General features: G+C 44.3%; 1 protein-coding gene across 1 annotated transcript in view; it reads left to right on the plus strand.

The window, feature by feature from the left end:
• The window catches only part of DNAH2 (dynein axonemal heavy chain 2), a 218871-nt gene that overhangs the window by 91712 nt on the left and 109439 nt on the right, over positions 1-17720 (plus strand). Inside the window, exons 33-41 of the mRNA XM_030186429.1 lie at positions 1158-1268; positions 1513-1701; positions 2723-2826; positions 2908-3097; positions 9692-9872; positions 10085-10212; positions 10383-10535; positions 12113-12238; positions 13144-13362. Coding sequence (XP_030042289.1) covers positions 1158-1268; positions 1513-1701; positions 2723-2826; positions 2908-3097; positions 9692-9872; positions 10085-10212; positions 10383-10535; positions 12113-12238; positions 13144-13362 — 1401 coding nt within the window. The remainder of the gene's footprint in view (positions 1-1157; positions 1269-1512; positions 1702-2722; positions 2827-2907; positions 3098-9691; positions 9873-10084; positions 10213-10382; positions 10536-12112; positions 12239-13143; positions 13363-17720) is intronic.

A 17720-nucleotide genomic window follows, 5' to 3' on the forward strand; every position in this document is an offset into this window, starting at 1 on the left:
ACTGACTAGTGGGTTATGTACTCCTTCCTTCAAGCAGATGGAGACTGAGAATTCTGAACCTATAGAGCCAATAAGAGCCCCAGCCAACTAGCCTTATTCAGTAAAACAAGGTAACAAAGCAGGAGAAGAATAAAGAGAGAAAGAAACCCCTCCTCTGTATCACCGTGTATATAAGCAGCCATCTCAAATATAGGCAAAACAGCGACACTCCCGTGCCAGTCTGCCAAAGGGTGAATGGAACAAAGTATAGCCTGTTCTTGTAACAGTACTTTGACCACGTGTGTAAGAACCAACCCAATGGTTAATAGCGACCAGTTTCTCTTACATTTGCACACAGCTATGGAATGCACTATGGAAGGCCACTAAAGGAAAGCAAATTAGCAGGTAAGGTCTAATTTCTCCTTTTCACTACCTGAATAGTGCCTGGGAAGTACAGGAAATACAGCTGCTCACAAGTAAGTTACAGAATATAACTGATCACAGGATCTCAGTAGAGAGGTTTTTATCCCTCTGCTTCCAAACTGAGACTAACCTCACAGTTAAGCAGGAAAAAGAAAACGGTCACTTCTGGTGCAGCTTTAAAAAAAAAACTGCCATCTGCTGGCCAACTAGGAAAAACACATATCATCAGCAAAACAACCAGGAGAAATACATGTCATCAGCAAAACAATACAGTTCATAGGCTCAGAAACCCACTGTTTTGTCACTGTTTCCTTAACTGCTCTCTGCCACTGTTCTGTGTTCTGCAATAGCGGCAAGTGAACAGAGTTCGTGGATCAGGGCTCCTTCTGGAATCTTGTGTCATGGACCCTAAATACAGCCATCAGGTGTCACCCTTAAAAATGTCTCCCTTTCCCTCCAGATGATAAAAACACTGCCTCTACAGCAGTCGTAACTCCAGCTGACGCGGGGTGCAGAAGATCGAATCTGGAAATGAACCAGGGCCCTTCTGTATGAGACTGCACAGCAATGCAGCATCAACTTCATTGTTCTTTCCTATATTCGTTATAAGCAACACGCAATAAAGATCTTCTGCATTTTACTCAGTGTCAGTTATCAATAGATTATGATTTTTAACCCATTGTCTGTTTGCCCTAGTCTAACTTATGAGCAGAGCCCTGTCCCTCTCTCATGGCTATTCCTCATGACCCTTTCAGATGCTGATCACTTCCAGCCAGATCCAGTGGACTACAGATGTCACCAAGTCCCTCATTAATGCCAAGGAGCGAGGTGACAAAAAAGTTCTCAAAATCATGAAAAAGAAGCAGGTGAGTCCTTTGGTAGGAATGAGGTATGCCAGATGCATTCTGGTTCTCACTGTTATCCACTCAGGGTCTTCCCAGCATAACCAAATGCTAGCTAAAAGGATTTTTGAGCACTAGATTGTGAAACTGGCAGATATGGGTTGTTAGTGTATGTAGGACCTTACCGAGCATATTGTTCCTGAGACCCCAAAGGGGATGGGAAAGGTTATCCTTTACATGTATCATAGGCTGTCTTCTCCTTTCTCAGGTCTCCATGTTAAATAAATACTCAGAATCCATTCGGGGCAATCTAACCAAAATCCTGCGACTGAAGATCGTGGCACTGGTGACAGTAGAAGTGCATGCACGTGATGTGCTGGACAGAATGCTGAAGGTCAACTGCATGGATGTCTCTGCCTTTGAGTGGCTGAGTCAACTCCGTCTATATTGGGACAAGGTGGGGCCAGACTTTTCCTCGGGAGACATTCCCCCCCCGGTATTCAAAACTACTGAACCAGCCATGGACGGCTTCTGGCCAGTTAAATAGGGTTTACGTGCCTAACCAGTTATCTCCCACTGAATATCCCAGTTAGTGGCTAGCCGCTAACCGGCTATATCGCACAACATAGCCAGTTAGATGCGGATATTCAACACCTAACCAGCTATGTTGAGTGGTCAAAATGGGCTGCTTCAATAGCAGGCCTATCTTTGACCTCTAAAAAATTAACCGCTTAGTACTGAATATTGGCATAGCCGGTTAACTTTTTAACTATTCAATTTCGGTCACTGGAAACAGCCCAGCATTGAATATTCGGGGTCTGTGCAGATTGTGGTACTTATGCGGGCTGCCTGTTGTGGGTTAAATATCGGGCCTATTGTCCTGGAGGATAGAACTGGAAATGAGCATATATAATACAGTGCAACTTCAATTACATGCTCCGAGATGAGAAACGCATGAGCAGCAGAGGCTGCAGTAACTGAGGCACTAAGGCAGGCCAGCTCCCCTCTGTAATTAATTGAGGACTCTTTGACCAGGGAAGAGTAGCACCTATCTGGGTCACTTCCATATTTTTAGTGGCTCATACCTGGACAGTGCCAAGTTGTCTAGTGGCGGAGCCTAGCACCACTGATATTCAGCAGTGGTACCCAGACAACTATTTGGTTAGCTTAAGACAACAAAAAGGCTGTCCTAAGTTAACCAGGTACTGCCATTGAATATTGGTGGTACCCCAGTAACTCCTGGTGGCCGTCTTGTCCCCAGATATTCAGTGCTGGTACCCAAATAGGGCCTGGCACAGTTCATCCAGTAGAAGCCAGCATATAACAAAATACCAACCACCCTCAGCTGAATATTACCTTAATTATTTTTAGATTTATTTGTTTTATACTCTTGCTGTGATGTTCTGAAAGGTAATGCAAATAAAGTGAACTAAACTGTAATAGCTACCTTGCTTTGCTTTTTCCTTCTTCTTCTGCAGGATATTGATGACTGTATTATCCGCCAGACTAACACCCAGTTTCAGTATGGTTACGAGTATTTGGGGAACTCTGGGCGTCTTGTCATCACCCCCCTCACCGACAGGTATAGTATTGCTGTCCCTTCCGCCGTGACCCAGCAATTTCCTTCCCTCAACTGGAAGCTGACTTTCCCATCTCTGCACAGGTGCTATATGACCCTAACCACAGCTCTGCACCTGCATCGAGGAGGCTCACCCAAGGGTCCTGCCGGTACTGGCAAGACGGAGACTGTGAAGGACCTTGGGAAGGCCCTGGGGATGTATGTGATAGTGGTGAATTGCTCCGAGGGGCTGGATTATAAATCGATGGGGCGGATGTACTCCGGTCTAGCTCAGGTAGGCAGAACTCTATTCTGATGAAACAAGGTCCATCCATGATCAGGGAAATGATCCTTTTCTGAGGGCAAGCAGTTCACCCATCATACAACTGGATGATGTCATCCTGATGGTGCTGAGTCAGACATTCTTTTCCAGAGCTTTCCAAGAGATTCTTCTTCCTCAAGCAAATGCTATTTTTATTTCTTTATTTATCTATTGGGATTTATTAACCACCTTCATGAACAGATTCATCCAAGGTGGTGTACAGCAGCTCCAGTTTAACATTAAACTGAAAAATTTGTTAACATCATAACGTGGTAAGATGGCCGCTGACTAGCTGGTCAAGGAACAGTTAGCTCCAGGGACCCTGAGCAGACCTGGCTGGAGATCAGCTGGAGACCAGCCCGATCTCGTCGTGAACTAGAGTAGGGGCACCGCAGAGCTCGTTCTAATTCTCGGTCAACCAGTCTGGACCGGGACTGCACAGAGAATTGATTGCGACCACCCCACAACCAGGACCACATTGCTGACCAGACCAGGCCTCCATGCACTTACCTCCAGCATCGCCAGCCACCCGCCCGCCTGCACCCTCTCATGCATCGCTGACCGCCCGTCCACTGACAACCACCTCCTGCATCACCGGCACCAGCCGTGCCCACCTCCAGCATCTCCAGCTGACCAGACCAGGCCTCAGCACCCGTCACCTGCATTCACCTCCAGCATCGCCAGCCACCTGCCTACCTGCACCCTCTCGGGCATCGCCGACTGCCCGTCTGCTGACGACCATCTCCTGCATTGCCGGCACCAGCCGTGCCCACCTCCGGCATCTCCAGCCAGGCAATCTTCGCTGCACACTGCATGCAGCGCCGTCCGGTCTGAGAGGGAGAGTGGAGAGCCGCGCACAGGGAGTGGCAGAGACAGAGGGGAGCGGACGCAAGGAACAGCACAGAGGGACAGGCATCGGAGGCAATCACCGGAGCGCGACACGAGCAACACGAGGCTGGGAGCAACTCATGGTCTGCCGGCGTTGTCCCGCACTGCACACTGCGACTGCCGGACAAGAGCAGCGCACGTTCACCAGCAAAAAGGAACCGGAATGAACCTTGAACAGCAACAAATGAGACGCGAATCAACACTGGTGATGAAATATCTCCTGAACCGTTTTTACATGCAACCTGGATGGAGAAACAGAGATAAGTACCTACGATAATGAATAATTAGTTATGTGTAAGAACTGATACTATAAATTAAGATAATTGTGATAACACTGAAAAAACTAAAAACTAAGTAGCGGAGAAACTAAAAACTAATATAATTATGTAAATATTGGAGAGAAACTGAGCAATTGGGAATTGATGAGGATTACATACCCATCCCACACACTGCTCAGCCCAAGTTAATTAGCTGAGAACGCTAGATCCTACAAAGTCACCCCCCTCTGACATAACATTACTGCTGCACGACGGAGGCCTCACAATTTTTAAGGAGGTCAGGATTGCTACATAAATATGAGGGTCCGGGAGAATAATCTCCAACGTTGAATATAGCAATAATTTTCTTCTAAAAACTACTGAAATGATACCATAATGAACACCACCAAACTGCTCCTTGCAATCTACTCCTTATCTCTGATCCACCTAACAATGACCACCCCAGTCGTGGAAACCAACAATATACCCAGACTAATCAATAACCGAACACTGACCAGACACACCACATCACATCACACCAAACCAACATAAACCAAAACAAAGGAAAAGAACCAGCAAGCGTACAATCTCAACAAAATGAAAAGAAGGATCAGAAAATATCTACACAAACCAAGAAATGACAACTTACGAAAGTCTACATAACACCGAACGTAGAAGACCCATACCAAACAATTCAAATAGGCTACGTCAACGCCAGATCCGTAGTAAACAAAACAACAATAATAACAGACTGGACCACATCAGAGAAACTTGATCTACTCTTCATCACTGAAACCTGGATCCATGATCAGAAGGACCCTATCATCTTAAACCTATGTCCTCCAGGATACAAAATCACCCACTGGACCAGGAAAGAAAAAAGAGGCGGGGGCATAGCAATCATATACCGATCTCACCTCACAATTGAAACTACTGTGGAATCTATAACAACCCACCTTGAAATAGCCTCAATCAGAATCCACCATAAAACCCTGTTCGACCACCTAAACTGCGTCCTATTCTACACACCACCATGTAACTGGAACGACAGCCAGACGGACTTCATGGAATTCATTTCAAATATATGTGTATCTAATTCCAATACACTAATATTAGGAGACATTAACCTTCACCTTGAAGACCCAAACTCTACCAATGCACGAGATTGCAAGGACTTCCTTCATCTAAGTGACCTTACATGGCCACACATGCAAACAACCCACGTGAAGGGTCACACACTCGACCTCATACAAACTGTCCACTGATATGAACCTAACCATAACACAAACTAGATGGACAGAAACACCGTGGACTGACCATTACAAACTAAACCTATCCCTAAAATGGTGAAAAAGGGGATCTCTTTACACACGAGAACACACAACTTATACTACGAGAGGCCCAATAGACCCGGATACTTTCTGGCAACAGTTATACAACAACGATTGGACAGCACAAATGGAATCTATATATTACCTCTCAGAATGGGACAAAAGATGCAGACACATACTAGACAAAATAGCGCCCTTACAAACAAGAATTTCACATAGACACAACTCGACACCGTGGTTCAATGAAGAACTGAAAAAAACTAAAAACATAAACTAGGAATCTGGAACGCGCATGGACAAAAATAAAAGATGAACACACACTCAACGCATGGAAACAACTACAAAGGAAATACAAATACGTAATTAGACAGACCAAAAGGTCGTACTACAAAACTAAAATTGGACTGGACTACAAAAACATGAAGAAACTATACCATCTCATGAACAAACACACAACCAACACTGACATCCCATCTGCAGACAACCTTGCTAAATATTTAAACGAAAAAATCGTAAACCTACGCAAAACCCTACCTCAGAACAACATGGACATTCAAGTAATAAAACAAAAAGACTACCTCCTTACTGCTTCAAAATTCAATTTTATCATCCATATTTTTATTTAGATTTTGCTCACACCTTTTTCAGTAGTAGCTCAAGGTGAGTTACATTCAGGTACACTGGATATTTCTCTGTCCCAGGAGGGCTCACAATCTAAGTTTGTACCTGAGGCAATGGAGGGTTAAGTGACTTGCCCAAGATCACAAGAAGTAGCAGGGGATTTGAACCGGCCACCTCTGGATGACAAGACTGGTGCTCTAACCACTAGGCCACTCCTCTACTCCATATGTTAGAGAAGCCAGGTTTCTAATGCTGATCAAAGTGGAAGCATAAAATTGCAGAATCTACTTCACATGATCTGAAGAGGACCACAAGAATTGAATCATGTGAAAGCTGCATCTAAAAACAAGGAAGTCCAAATCACTAACTCTCTGGGCGCACTTAGGAATGTTGAGATCCCCATCAAGAAGTAGATATAAACAAAGGCTTTCAGATTCTTCAAGGGAAGATTGGATGACCTCAGGTAACAGGAGATGAGGGTTCATCACCAGAGGGGGACCTTTTCCTTTCTTAAAATGGATACAGTGATACCAAACAACAGTAATCCTCTTAAACTATGTTGCATCAACGTTCAGATTCACAGCAGAAAGTTATGTCTCATAGCTTGGCATAGAGAAAACTGCATAAATGTATAGATGAAAAAAATATGGCACAGAGATCAGTGCAGACATCGAAACAGAGAAAAAGTGCTTTCCACACAGTACCAATAGACTGTTTCTCAGTATTGAAACCATCGTCACAGAAGAACTGTTGCTTAGTACAAATAAATAATCAGCACCAAATGACATTATTTTGGTGCAGACAGCAAAGTGAAAAACAAGCAATCCTCATTAAAAAGCCAAAGAGAAGACGAAGTATCTTCTTCAGTTCTATCTTTGTCTCTTCATACTATGGAGAAAATTTCAAATTCCGTATCATCTTCTGTATTATCACATTCTTATGGTAAAACTGCCAAATTCCTTCAATCATGGATCAAAGGTATGTTACCCTAATATTCTTCTTCCCAACAGCAGTTGTTCCTATATTGGAAAAATAAAATCAAGGTGGGGACATGTCACAGCCTCTTACAAAGAAGACATTGAAGAACACACGGCTTGTGGTCATGGCTGAACCAATTTTGATTGAGCTATGGCCAGTGCACTTCCAACGAATGGCATTGGGGCTTCAGAAGTGATCCACACTGCCCTGTGGGGTCAACCAGACAATGGAACACATCATCAGTACATGTCCACTTGGACCTCTGCCTAGAGGTCTTGAGGCTTTGCACATTGCATCTCTGAATCAGTCAGCTTAGTTAAATGATAAGCACACACTAAGAAGCAGAACAGATAATGTATTCATTGTACTATAAATGCTTCTGCTGAGCAAGTTCATGGTCTAATGATTTTCTTTCATTCACACCATCTGTTAAATTAAGGGATTCTACTGGCATTCTATCAGAACCTTTAACTCAACAGCTGGGACAGATTCTGACTGAAGATTTTTTTTATTCACAATTTCTTCTTAAGGTCTCAAAAGCTCTAGACGCTAATAAACAAGATGTAACATTTATGGAATATTAAATATATTAAACTCATCAAGAGCAAATATATAAAAACTCCTTGAGCAAATGGCTTTTCTTCACTGACAAGGCAGGGGAATGCAGGCACAGCCTTGGTGATGTCACCTGACGGAGCCTGTGTGTGGGGGGGGGGGGGGAGGGGACCTCCCACCCCTCAGAGAAGTCTGACTTACTAGATGTTTCTTCACAGATGCGGGGGGGGGGGGGGGTACTGTGCTACATCAGTCTCCCTCCTCCCCTTCAGGCTTTCTTCTCCACGGGATGTACTGGTCCCTCCCATTCGCACATCTGAGTCTCCTCAAAGGAATTCTTTTTATTTTTAGTGCAGTTGTTTCAGCTTCTGCTTTCAGCATCAGCACTTCACTTTTAGTTTCATTTTCTCTTCTTGCTTAATGTCATATCAGCCTGCATGCAGATGATTTCTCCTTCGGTATCTGTCTTCCTTTCTGTCTCTAGAACCCATGCTATCAAAGGACAACACTATTCATAACTGGTTATCTCCTGCTAAATATCCCAGTTAGTGGCTAGCTAAAAAGTTAACTGGTTAACGCTGAATATCGACATAGCCGGTTAACTTTTTAGCAGCCAAAATAAGCCCAGATATTCAATGCTGGTCGCTGGAAACAGCCTGGCATTGAATATGCGGATTTAACACCACCAGTGCAAATCAAAGTAGGGTATACACAAAAAGCAGCAAATATGAGTTATCTTGTTGGGCAGACTAGATGGACCATGCAGGTCTTTTTCTGCCGTCATCTACTATGTTACTATGTAGTGCACAGCAAACACACTGCCCACCGCCGAATGACTATCAGGCCCCCTGTTTCTAATAATAAGCAAACACAAGCCTTTCAGACAGATGCCTCCTCAAAAAGGCAAAGATCTCCTCTAAAGTCATGAATTGAGGCACCCCTATATAAGCAGCAAAAACTGGGCCCAGAGTTCCATGCTTCTCCTCAAGGTTGTGATCATGAGGAAGAGTAGATATATTTGCGACTGCCCCTGATAAGTGCAGTGCACACATTGTTTCTAAATTTTAAAATGTTATTTCAAAATAAATGTTATAAGTTTGCAAGGGTGATGAGTATAATGTTCACTGGTTTACTGACCCGATGAGGAGGCCAGGCAAGTGTTGTTTAAAGTTGAGGTTTAAAGCACTGGGATTAACAGTCGCTTACCATCTCTTAAAGAGGCACCTTGTTTCCAATATCATTCAGAACTAAGCTTAAGGTTCTAGCACTAGTGTTCAAGTTTTGAAAATTGGTCAATCGGCCACTCTCCTTAATACACTTTCTCGACTTGTTTCTTTCCACATTCTTAATTCCCAAGTTGACAACCTTTTAGCAATCCCACCTCCTGCGAAAGCAGATCACGAGGTTATGCACAAATCCACTCTCTATGTTCTAGCACCACTGCGTTGGAACTCCCTGCGTAAATACATTCATATTGGAAAGTCTTTACCTCATTTCATAGCAAGCCTTAAAGCCTACTCTTGTTCTCTGGCTTATTGGGTTGATGGCTGCTTAGCTCTGGGTCTTGCTTTGGTTGTTGGTTACTCTTGGTTCGTCACTCTCTTTTTCTTTATAGGTCTGCTTTTCTCAGTTACTGTAAACTGCTCTGATATGTTATTTAAGGGTGGTGTGTCAAGCATTGTGCTAAACCAAACCCATCCACCTCTCTCACTGGCAATATCTGAAGACCAAGACATTCTATGGTTGTACAGGTTGCTCACAAACTGCTGTGCATTCTCAGTAATATCTGCTGAGGAATCTCCTGGAAAGCTCTGGAAGTGAATGTTTCACTCGGTGCCTTTGGGATGATGTCATCAGCATGTGTGTGTAGTGAACTACTGTCCTCAAACTATATCTGTTACAGATAAGGTAATTTTCCCTGCCTTCTCTCCTTCCAGACTGGAGCCTGGGGCTGCTTTGATGAATTCAACCGCATTAACATTGAGGTGCTGTCAGTGGTGGCCCAGCAGATCCTGTCTATTCTTTCTGCCCTGTCGGCCAATCTGACCCGTTTCATCTTCGAGGGCCGTGAGATCCAACTTGTATGGTCCTGTGGTATCTTCATCACCATGAATCCAGGTACATACTCTTCTTGTATGCGGGTTATGCCAACATATAGAACAGAAATTCATATTAATGCAATAATCATAAAAGGAGAGATGAGCTGCTTAAAGTGACAAGGGCTGGTTTCTGCCCCAGGAGAGGGAGAGTACTATGTTAGATGAGGGGGGTGGGGGTGCTGAGGGATATGAAGTAGTTATTAACACTGTGTCTTCCTGTGGCTGTGGCAGGTTATGCAGGGCGTACAGAGCTACCAGATAACCTGAAGTCCATGTTCCGCCCCATCTCCATGGTGGTTCCTGATTCCACTCTCATTGCTGAAATCATTCTGTTTGGAGAAGGCTTTAATAATTGCAAGGTACAAAGAAGGAAATGTATTTGTTGTATGCTTAACTGTGTTTGAAATCATTCATATGAAGTTGTGGGATGTATGGAGTAATGGTCCTGAAAGCTTGTAACTCAACTATGCCATTCTGTCCATCACCCACGCTGTAAACTGAACCCTGTCGTGTTTCTCTTTGCCTGCAGCTCCTGGCTAAGAAGGTTTATACACTGTACTCCCTGGCCGTTCAGCAGCTTTCCAAGCAAGACCACTATGATTTTGGCTTGCGGGCACTCACTTCCCTTCTGCGTTATGCAGGAAAGAAGCGCCGTGTGCAGCCCAACCTCTCAGACGAGGAGGTAGGGAAAGTTAATTACAAATAGACAGGAAATGGTGTGTTACCATCCCCTTGAGCTTACAAAGAACTGAGTATTAAACTTACCAGATTTCTGTAGTTTCCCTTTCCTAATTGTAGTAAAACAAAAATAGAGGCATTGCTGCTTACTTTACAGTACAGCTTGCAGGCAGCTATGGAAAAATCAAGTGGTCAAGTCAGAAGCCAAAGTACAGTTTACAACCAATGGCATTCCTTTCTGTTCTTTTTTAATTGTAAACCACTTTGTTCTGTTTTTGGAAAAGCAGTATATTAAACTTAATAAACCATAAAATAGAAGTATCACAGCTTCTTTAATACACACATTCTTTGGTGATGGAGTCTAAAGAGGAGGGATTCTCTCTGTGGTGCCTCCACACCAGGGAAATTCTCTTTTTATTAGGAAACTAGTAAAAGAAGCCCGTTTCAGAGCAAATGAAACGGGCGTTAGCAAGGTTTTCGTCGCCAACATCCCCCTCCGTCCCTGGGCAACCCCTTCGTTGTTCTGGCATTGCTCTGCCCCCAACGTCATGACGTTTGACGCGAGGGCGGGGCCCGGAGCGATTTCCCACCCACCCCCCGCCTCCCTGCCTCCCTCCCTGCCAACCCCTTCGTTGTTCTGCCATTGCTCCGCCCTCGAGGGCGGGGCCCGGAGCGATTTTGGTGGCTTCACCACCACGAACCTTCGAACCTTTTTGAAGGAAGTCAGGGCTTGGCTTCACTGACGTCAGTGTCCTCAGAACGTTGAGGGTGAGTTTTATTATAGTAAATGATGCTGCTACAGGAGCAGAGCCATTGATGGACTATTTAATAGAGCACAAGGAAGTTTTGTTTTTGACAGCTGGGTGATCTGAGTAAGTAAAAGGCTTATTAATATGTTCTTTGCTTTGGAGATGAAGGCAAACTTTTGTGCTGCTTCTTAGTGTGGCTCTGTTTATTTTCAACTGCCACCAGGTTAGAAGGGCCTACCGGGGAATTTTGCTCTTTTTTTCAAAAGCTCTCAAGTTTGAGCTCTTGTATCTTTTGTGCCTTAGGAGACTTGTGGGCGCAACTGGCACAATTGTTAGCTTTATGCCAGTCTGCCCTACTGCAGAAACACCACTCGTGTGAACATTATTGACATCTTTCTGGTGCAACCAGGACTGCATTTAAAACCTGGCATTTTGAAAATTAGCTCTGTCAAAAATAGCTTGATTGTGCTTTAGTGAAAACTGGTGAGTAGAAATGAAATTATTCTTTATCTTTAGAATAACAAACAGAAGCTAAATAGCAGCTGACTACTGGCTCAGATTTTTTTTTAAACTGGCTGTAGTTGACAGGATAATAGTGTGGGAAGTTCTGCATAGCCTCAGAAATCTTTTCTAGAAGGTTTCTGAGCTTGAAGAAGTGAAGTCTAGCTTGGCTTCATCTTGTTAACATCACCCGACTGTATGGCTGTAGTAATTTTTGCTGTCTGCGGAGAAAGTAAAATCTGCTGTTGATCATGCCTCATGCTCTTGAGGGCAGTATCTATCTCTGTTTACTTCATTGCTCTTCTGTATAAACTTTCCTTATTTCTTGCAGGTCCTCTTGATGGCCATGAAGGACATGAACATTGCCAAGTTGACCTCTGTAGATCTCCCACTGTTTAATGCCATCATTCAAGATCTCTTTCCAGGCATTGAAACACCTACCATTGATTATGGAAAGGTGCAGTAACCTAGGGATTGCCTCTCCTCCTCATTATTATTATTATTATTATTTATTATTTGTTGCATTTGTATCCCACATTTTCCCACCAATTTGCAGGCTCAATGTGGCTTACATTATGCCGGTAGAGAATTACAAGTGGTAATGCACTAAGGTAAAGTAGAATACAACGTGGTATTGCATTGAAGTTCCTGAGTAATAGAGTGAATTATAACATAAGTTAGATAATCAACTATAGAAAGTTCATTTCCGGCATGAGAAATAAAGTGGTATTGCATAACTTTCATTAGTAGCAGCGAAGGTTATCAGTCTAGTGTAAAGAGTTCGGTTTTGTCTAGTTCATGTGAAGTCTAGTTGTCAAGTATTTAGGATGGATCATTCTGGTATGCCTTCTTGAATAGGTTGGTTTTCAGTAGTTTTCGGAAGATTGTTAGGTCATGCTTTGTTTTTATGGCCTTTGGTAGTGTGTTCCACAGTTGCGCGCTTATGTAGGAGAAGCTGGATGCATATGTGGATTTATATTTAAGTCCTTTGCAGCTGGGGTAGTGGAGATTCAGGAATGTGCGTGCTGATCTTTTTGTGTTCCTAGTTGGCAGGTCTATGAGGTCTGACATATAGATCGGGGCTTCACCGTGAACGATTTTGTGGACCAGGGTGCAAACTTTGAACGCAATTCGTTCTTTTAGTGGGAGCCAGTGTAGTTTTTCTCTTAGGGGTTTGGCGCTTTCATATTTCGTATTATAGATCAGTTAGAGCCCTGTGTCACTCCATACTCATTTTTTAATTGCAGCAGTGTATCTCAGAAACTATCAAAACCTGCCTGTCCACTGGAAAAATGTCTAGTTTCAAGCAATTTTGATTTTTCCTGTTCTTTTGAGGCTGATCTCTGTTATTTCTCCCTGCAGTTACGGGAGCAGATCGAGCTGGAGCTGAAACAAGCTAGTCTTCAGCCGATCCCTTTCACCATGACCAAAGTCATCCAGTTATATGAGACGAAGAGCTCTCGCCACTCCACCATGATCGTGGGGAAGACGGGAAGTGGCAAGACCGTGACCTGGCGTATACTGCAAGCAGCACTGTCCTCCTTATACAAAAGTGGGGACACTACCTACAACCTTGTAAAGGTGAGTGATTCACTCTACTGGTCAACCAGTACAAGAGCTGTTGTCTGCAATTCACCATAATGGCACGCTCTGTGGCACTGACAAACATTTCCAGAGTTTTGCAGTATAACCTCAAAGCCTCTGCAAGCACGTGTGGTAGTTCTGAATTCCCGCATATCTCAATTTGTCATTTTCTGCACTGAGCCACAGATGTGTTCTCATTTGTCCCTGCAATTTCTTTTTTCTATGCTTTGGCACTATAGCGCTGTTTTTAATCCAATTTATTTGTGCAGGGGATGCCTAAATGTGAGCTTCCAGTTATAGTATCACCCTTCACAGGGCAGTTCTAGAAGTGGGTACCTCCATTTAGACACCCAAGTGCTGTGCAGTGAGAACCTCTTTAATGGCATCATAGTACCTAACCCAGTATTGGCGTGCCTCACATTTACGTAGACGCAATTATATCAGCTGTAGACCTGATGTAAATACAGCAAGGACACGCATAACTTACACCATTCAAAAAAAACAAAACAAAAAACAAGCCCCACCCTCGTCTGACATAACTTCCGCGAGGGCGGGACACAAGGAGGGAAGGAGGGCCAGTGATCTTCTGCCCTGCTGCCTGCAGCGCGTTCACACGGAGGTGAGAGGCGCTGTGATTTCAATGCAGGGGGCCCGGCCCGGTGGCGGACGGAGGGGGGCAGGTGGAGGGGGAGGAGCGGCGACCTTGGGGCTTGCCCCCAATCAATTTGTGACGTGGCTGCCTACCTCAGCAACTTGTGGGCCACAGCTGGGTCCAGTGGGCAAGTCAAGGATAAGATCTAAAGCAAGGATTTCTAACCTCAGTCCTCAAGGACCAGAATCCATTTGGGTTTTCAGGATTTCCCCAATGAATATTCATGAGATCTATTTGCATGCACTGCCTCTATTGTGCAAATAGATCTCATGCATATTCATAGTGGAAATCTTGAAAACCTGACCTGGCGAGGGCCAAGGTTGAACACCCCTGATCTGTGGTAAATACTCTTTATTGATGACAAGAAGAAGATGTTACAATCCAAGAATATGGAACATAGAAAACCCCATAGTGACTAGCCAGAATGCCAGCCAAAGGTTTCGCCTCATACCCAATCAGCGATATCAGTCTATAAGATTCTGGGAGAGTTGGATCCCTTCCCAGTTTTGGGAAAACTACTATCTCCGCCATGTTTAAAGTGTCGGGCAACTGCTGATTCTCCATAAACATGTTTAATAATTGAACCAAAACATGCTGAATGTCTTGAAGCATTATCTTGTAAATCTCAGCTCTATATCCATCGGGCCTTGGGGCCTTATATAACGCGCTCTTCCTTACAACCCTCTGCACTTCCTCTAGATCTATTGGAACATTCAATTTTGCCGCCTGAGCCTCCGAAGATCTAGGTAAATCCAAACTGTTGAAATAGATATCCAGGTCCAATTCCTGGCTGGAGCCCATCGTATATAACTGTTGATAATATGTCTTAAAAGTCTGAACAATGTCTCTATCAGAGTGAGTCAGCCGTCCAGAATCAGCCCTAAGGGTCAACACCTTTCTAGGTCCCTGACTATGGCGTATCAGACGTGCCAACATCTTCCCTGTCTTACTCCCATACTTATGAATCTGATATTGATAATACATGGCCGATTTTTTGGCTCTTTGGTGTATCAACTCATTAAGGGAACTTTGTGCAGCTAAATAGCGATCTCGAGTTTCAGCAGATGATTTTCGTCCATATTGTTGATGACAAGAACGCACTTGTTTTTCCAGCTGAATTATAGCCGCACTTTTCCGTTTTCTCTTCAAGACACTATAAGCAATGATATCTCCTCTTAGGACTGCCTTAGCTGTTTCCCAGCACAAAACAATGTCATCACTATGTTGGTCATTAAACTCTCGAAAGTCATTCTACTTACATCTAATATAATCCATGAACTCCCTATCCTGATGCAAGCCCAGAGGAAAAGCCCAGCATCGAAATGGCGTCCCAGTGTGCTCCCCCTTCAATTCAACCCAGATTGGGGCATGATCCAATATTGCAGTGGGGTCAATGGTAGCCGAGCAAGTTCTAGAAAAGAGCCTCTTACTTATCAAAAGGTAATCTATACGAGATTGGGTTTGATGTGCTCATGATAAATGCGTGTAATCCCTTTCATTCGGGTGTAACACCCTCCAAACATCCAAGAGTTCTAACATCTCACACAACAGTGGAATCCCTTTTGTACCATCATAGCTAAGACCCCCTAGGGAGTATGCTTAAGCGTCGTCCCTCCTCGAATCATGCGAAGAATCAGCTGTTTATGCGAGTAAGTCAAGATTCTGAAAATCATCACTCTGGGCTTCTCTCTCACCACGTTCCTGGGGCCTAGCCTGTGGGCCCTCTCAATTCAAAAATGAGTCATGTGGTCTTCCAAATGCAGCATAGCAGGCAACCATGACTCCAAGAAATTCACCAAATCCATACCACCAGCAGATTCAGGTAATCCAACCAAACGCAAATTGTTGCGCCGTGAGCGATTTTCCAAATCATCTACTTTGCTTTATAGATTGAGCACTTGCTTTCTCAGGCAATCCTGTTCTTCCGCCATAGTCCACGTCTGCGTTTCTAATGCGGACGTTCTATGCAGGCCGGCATCTAGCTCCAAGCAGACATTATCAAGTCGCTCATGTGCCTCTTCTGTCCAATAACTGCTGCAATCTAGAGTCCAGCGCCTCCTCAACCGCCGCTTTTATCTCCGCCACCAATTCCGCCGTCCACATGTCAGATCTCTGAGGACTCGCGGCAGTGCCTGTGTCTGCCATTTTAGTTTCTATCCCTTTCTGCTTGTCTCGCGGTGTTTTCGAAGCCATAGTCTCAGCCTTCCTTCTTAAAATAATGTCCACACAGTCTGCTTCACTTCCCACAGTTGTCTGGGGGGGAATCAGCAGTCAAGTATGCAGAATATTAGCTGATCAAGAGGGAAGTCTCAGGAGCTAGCCTCAGCTGCTGCTGCTCCCGATCATAGCGATCACGTGACCTCCTGAACAACCCTGATCTAAAATATGCTTAGAGGAGGAGAGAGCCCCTCTAGCCACTTCTCTGCCCAGCAACCATCCTGATAGTTGGCACAGGTACAGGGAACTGGTTCTTCAGTCCAGGAATTGAAAACAAAGCAGGAACTGGCAGAGTAGGGCGAACCTCCAGACAAGCCTTTCGTTTCTGACCCATAGGACACAACTGCAAAGGACCACATATCTGCTGCCATCTTGAGTCCTTTTTTTTATTTTACCTTTATTCAAAATTTCCATCAATTTGTCCAATAACACACATGCGGAACCTGTTTACTAAGCCACGTTTTAACACGCGCTAACCATATACATGCGTTAACCGTGTACAATATCCCTATAGGCATAGACACCTACACGGTTAGCATGCACGCTAATTATAGGTTCATTAAAAATGCTAACGCACCTTATTTATTTATTGCATTTGTATCCCACATTATCCCACCTCTTTGCAGGCTCAATGTGGCTTACAATAAATCATGGATAGTGGAAATGAGAGGAGAATTGACATTTAGTGTTACAGAAGTATTTTGGGTAGCATGGTAATGGAAAACAAGATAGTGACATGACATAAGGCATTCTTAACATTGCTAGATATGTATGGGGATTTTAGGGCTCTGTTTACTAAGCCGCACTGTAGGCATGCTAACTTTTTAACGTGCACTAACGATAGAGACACCCATTATATTCTTATGGGTGTCTCTAGAATTAGCGCACGCTAATTTTTAGCGCATACTAAAAAGTTTGCATGCCTACTGCGCGGCTTAGTAAACAGGGCCCTTAGACTAGAAATGAAAGGTACAAATCTGTGCCACACAATCTCCAATACTCAGCCATCCACAAGGAAATCATCCATAATTTATATCTTGCTATCAAATTATTGATTACTAGTAAAAGAGGCCCGGGCGCTAGCAAGGTTTTCACCACCAACACCCCCCCCCCCCTCCCTTCCCTCCCTCCCTCCCTCCCTCCTTGGCCAACCCCTTCGTTGTTCAGCCATAGCTCCGCCCCCAATGTCATGACGTTTGACGCGAGGGCGGGGCCCAGAGCGATTCCCCCCCCCCCCCGCCTCCCTGCCTCCCTCCCTGCCAACCCCTTCGTTGTTCTGCCATAGCTCCGCCCTCGAGGGTGGGGCCCGGAGCAATTTTGGTGGCTTCACCACCACGAACCTTCGAACCTTTTTGAGGGAAGTCAGGGCTTGGCTTCACTGACGTCAGTGTCCTCAGAACGTTGAGGGTGAGTTTTATTATAGTAGGTTGTTGTAATAACAAGAGAATATCTTCAGAGTTGTTTCTCATTGAATTCTCCATGTCCT

Source organism: Microcaecilia unicolor, chromosome 14 (assembly GCF_901765095.1).
Source record: "Microcaecilia unicolor chromosome 14, aMicUni1.1, whole genome shotgun sequence".
NCBI classification, from domain to species: Eukaryota; Metazoa; Chordata; class Amphibia; order Gymnophiona; family Siphonopidae; genus Microcaecilia; species Microcaecilia unicolor.